This window comes from Neophocaena asiaeorientalis, unplaced genomic scaffold, assembly GCF_003031525.2.
Source record: "Neophocaena asiaeorientalis asiaeorientalis breed wild unplaced genomic scaffold, Neophocaena_asiaeorientalis_V1.1 scaffold298, whole genome shotgun sequence".
NCBI lineage: Eukaryota > Metazoa > Chordata > Mammalia > Artiodactyla > Phocoenidae > Neophocaena > Neophocaena asiaeorientalis.
This window is the reverse complement of record NW_020171997.1, coordinates 167,767-172,469: the sequence shown is the minus strand read 5'-3', so window position 1 is coordinate 172,469 and position 4,703 is coordinate 167,767. Positions and strand designations below refer to the sequence as shown.

Below are 4,703 nucleotides of genomic sequence, written 5' to 3'. Positions count from 1 at the left end.
GGGCGGGGGGGAAGTCATACTGGATAGTCTGGGTTTCTGGCACTGTGCCAACGAGAAAACTGGACTTAGTGGCTCTCACTTCATGGTGCTGCTTCCATCTCATGCTTAGACTACAGGATAGTTACCGGGGAGGCGGCCAGAATGCCTTTTCCCCCAGGGAGTCATCAGCAAATGTGCAGGGGTAGCCTCTCTTTTTCCTGAGTTTTTGTGGAAGTGGATAGTGTGTGTATGGCCTAACTGTTTTGGGGTTGAGTAAATAAGTAAGTATCCCAACAGTGGCCTGATATCTTGGTGTTACTCTTTCAGTTCTGCTGTGTTCAGTTACATTTATAGCTCCTGGTTGTTTTGCATATGTCACCTTCCATCACTTCCTTAACAGTCTGCATTTTATCACATTGATTTATTTTTTGTTTAAGTCAGTTACACATTTGCCTAAATTTGACATTTGGAAGTTAATTAAATAACTTAATGGTAGTGCCTAATTTAGTGATTATAGCTTCTTAGTAACAGTAGTTTAAAAAATTGAGCTTGAAGAGAGGAGTGGCTTGTAGACTGTGTTTATTCTGGGCTAGCCCTGTTCTAAGGCCCAAGAGGAGTTTGACTTGTAACAGAGTTTTCAGTCTTCAATTTTTGGGGGTTTAACCATGTCTTTTCTTAAACAGAAGACTGTTTTATTTGTTAGCATGTAGAAGCATTGTTATTTTAGGAAATGAAAAATATTTGTCATTGTGTAGTTGAAGGATTATCCTTCTCCTACAAATCACGTTTTTCTTTTATTCCCCCAATGATTTTTAAGTGGTCCTTAAAATGACTTTGTTTCTGAAAGAAGACCTCAAAATTCTTTATTAATCTATTCTTTAATTTATTAATTCAGCATTTCTGTGCCAGTATAAATATGCATTCATTCCTGCTTAAAATAAAATAGTTTAAGAAGGATGTCTAGAAATTTTCTTTGAAAATGGTTTTATAGAAGTTGATGTACTTTTATTTTTTCAATTTTATGAAAGCATGGAACTCTATTCCTTTGCAATTGATATATACTTCCTTTTCTTTTTCTTTTTCTTTTTTTTTTTTTTTTCCTGGCCGTGCCGCACAGCTTGCGGGATCTTAGTTCCCCAGCCAGGGATTGAACCCATGCCCTCGGAGGTGAAAGCGCGGGGTCATAACCACTGGACCACCAGAGAATTCCCTATACTTATTTTTCATTAGCCAAAATGGTAGCGATTCAGAGTTATACACCAAACTAGTCACTTTTCAAACTTTTCTGGAAGTGACCATAGTAAGAAGTACAATTTTTACATTGTGATGTGGTCTATAATATTTATCTATGTAAATATTATGTAAATGAAACACAAGTTTCACATAATAATACTGATTTCTACTACATGATACACTCTGATATATTCTATTTAATCTTGTTACCAAACCAAAACTTGGGTCTGCTTGCCCAAGTGTAGTAAAGCCAATCTACTGACACCGGGTTGTGTTGAGGGAAAGTGCAGCATTATTGTAAGGTGCCGTACAAGGAGTTCGGGCTTTCTGAGCATCAGCTGTCCCGGACTTTCTTGTACGGCACCTTACAATAAACGCTGCACTTTTCCTTCACCAGAACCTGGTGTCAGTAGATTGGCTTTACTGTGTGTGGGTGAGCAGACCCCAGTTTTGGTTTGGTAACATTTTTTATTAAAAATGCTAATCACAATCTGCTGAATTGATTTCATGATACTCTGATGAGCTGTATTTGCAGTTTGAAAAACATTGTCCTAAACATTGCCCTAAATGACCACAAATTTATATTTTGCTATGCTTTTATCTAATAAATTGTCTTTAATTCCAAAGCAGACTCTGTAGAAAGTATGCAGATTATTCAACTACAGGTTCTTAACAAAGCAAAGGAGAGACAACTAGACAATTTAGTTGAAAAGTTAAATGCAAGCGAACGTCAAATTAGATATCTGAATCACCAGCTTCTGATAATAAAAGGTAAGATAACAGCTGTTGGGTGCTGTCATGTATGAGGTCAGTTGAGCTAGATAGATTGTTTCCAATAACCTCATTTTAAATAAGAAGCTTAGAGAGGTTGACGTACTTGGTCAGCGGCTCAGAGTGAATTAGTCAGCACGAAACGAAAATCTAGGACTTTTGACCCATTGCCTTGGATTTCTCTCCAGAATGTACATTTTGAGGTCCTCATTATTTCCCTTCTTTCTATTCTGTTAGGATCAGTGAACATTATTTAAATATGCTGATAGCATTCCATCCTAAAAAGTTGTTGTATCCTTACATGGTTTACCTCCAATTCCCAAAGAGACTTGTGTTAAGTTTGCAGTACATTTTCTGAGCCTACAAATTAGCATAATGTTTTAATCCAAGTAAGAGTTTGTGATCCTGAACTGCTTTGGGAGTGCCAAGGAGAAAATGCAGTCATCTCTGGGAGAAGCACATAGTGTAAACACAGATTTCAAATTATAATTGCTTACTCTTCATGCTTTCTGTAGTTTTGGTCAGCGTTGAACTTTGCTTTGTAGAATAATTTTGTGACTGAACTCCAGCTCATTTCAGACTTGATAGTGAAAAGATCTCTTTCTGTAATGCTCATGAAATTTATTTTGTGAGAACTTGTGAACTGTTACAATAAAGTATGTGGTAAGAATATAAGATTAGGTGAATTTAAGCGTTCATTGCAAGTATGTATAGAAAGTAATTTGTCCTCAGATTCCTTCTTTGATTAGCAGGTGTTTGTCATATCTATGTAGCTTCTCAAGTAACAAATGCTGAAATGATTGTTAGGGGACCTTTTGGTCCTCAAAGGGATACATTAAGACTTTTGAAGAGAGTGGTTCCTGTTCTGTAAAAAAAAAAAAAACTTGAAACCTTTCTAGTTTTCTCGAAATCAAGTGAATTTCATTATCTGAATTGAATTAAATACTACAACATTTATGTGATATAGATCTGATATTTGATAGAGATTGTGACAGTTAGGGTCCCTCTACAGTAACATATTATTTATATAAAAATTTTAAATACTCTAGATGAAAAGGATGGTTTGGCCCTCAGCCTTCAAGAATCACAGAAACTCTTTCAGAATGGAAAAGAAAGAGAAATTCAGCTTGAAGCACAAATAAAAGCACTGGAGACCCAAATACAAGCATTAAAACTCAATGAAGAACAGGTAAATATTTGATCTTCATTACTTATGGTAAACAGTTGTTTCTTACAATGAAATGTTAGTTACTTAACGTTTGGTATTGTGGGACTGAATTTAGAACTTTGAAGTTTACACCTTCTTCTACCATAAGCCTACATTCCTTTCTCTTTCCTTGGAGGAATGGGTCTCCCATCCACCTAGTCATCTATACACCAGAAATCGGGGGGCGGTGAGACCTCAGATCCTCTGCTCCCCTTCATCCAATCAGCCACTGTGTTCTGTTGGGTCTCCTCATTTCTGTCTACATGTCCCTAATTCAGGATTTTTGCAAAAGTCTCTTAACTAGTCTGTAATGTTTTACCCCTTCTCCTAACTCTTTCATCTGGCCATCTGAGTAATCTTGCTAAAGTACAGTTGTAGTTATATCTTTCCCTTGCTTAAAGCCTTTCAGTGACCCTGCTTTACTTGTGGGGCAAAGTATGGTGTTGAGATGACTGTCTGATCCTTCCCTTTCTCTTCTCTTACTCTTCTCAAACTTTCCTCAAACTCAACAGTCTGTCTGTTGTTTTCATGTACTCATATGTAGTGTCTCCTGTCTCTGGAATGCCCTTTCCTCAAAACACTGCTATTTCATGAACAAGCCCATGCTCAAGGGTTTTCTTTTCCTAAGTCTTTCCTGTTTTCTTCCCCAAGCCACACGATCACATCTGTTATAACAGATCTAGAACATCTTGAAGGCAAGAACGGGTGGCCCTCATCTTAGTAGCCCCACCATAAGCCCACTGCCTGGCACATAATAGGTGGTCAGTACAGTGTTCAAAACTGACGTAACCTGTGTATTTCTTTTTCCTTATGTTTCTCTGTTCTCGCTCTGGTACTATCATGAGTGTAGCTTTATGTTGTGTTTTGGAATTTGGTAAACAAGGGCTACCCTTACTATTCTTAAAATATTTAGTAGCTCTTTTTCACATTTTTTCTTCTAGATCTTGCAAATCAACTTCTCATGCTTTATAAAAAATCTTGTTGGGATTTTGATTAGTGAGGCATTGTATTTACCATTTTATGGATGGTCAACCAAGTCTTGGAGAGGTCAAATTACTTTTCCAGGATTACAAAGCCAGTTACTGACAAAGCATCAGAACCTAAATTTTCTAACCCCAACAGACTTGCCTTGAAAGTGGTGGCATGTTCTTTGATTAATGAGATGGGTGGCCATTTGACTGTAGGAAATAGTCACAAGTCATTGGTAACCAAGCCTGGTGGTGGGTGATTCATGAGAGTGATACCATTTTGGTGGTTAAAAATGAAAGTGACTTGGTTTTAGATGAGATTTGTGGCTAGTTCTGAGGATGGTTAAGTGGAAAAGGTTCAAGAATGTTGTCTCATGTCTGGTTTCTTCTCGTCCTTAAGCTCTCAGCTAAAAACAGAGAGGACTTCCCATCCACCTTACATCTAAAGTAGCCTATTGCTTCACATTTATCACTGTATTTTAAAAATATCTGAAATTATCTCTTTTGTTTACTTGTTTTGGTCTTTTTTTTTTTTTTTTTTTTTT

At 37.0% G+C, this 4,703-nt stretch overlaps 1 protein-coding gene across 1 annotated transcript in view; it reads left to right on the top strand.

Moving 5' to 3' along the window:
• Nucleotides 1-4,703, top strand: part of CEP152 (centrosomal protein 152) — a 94,351-nt gene that overhangs the window by 21,930 nt on the left and 67,718 nt on the right. The window contains exons 7-8 of the mRNA XM_024748804.1: nucleotides 1,840-1,983; nucleotides 3,033-3,172. Coding sequence (XP_024604572.1) covers nucleotides 1,840-1,983; nucleotides 3,033-3,172 — 284 coding nt within the window. The remainder of the gene's footprint in view (nucleotides 1-1,839; nucleotides 1,984-3,032; nucleotides 3,173-4,703) is intronic.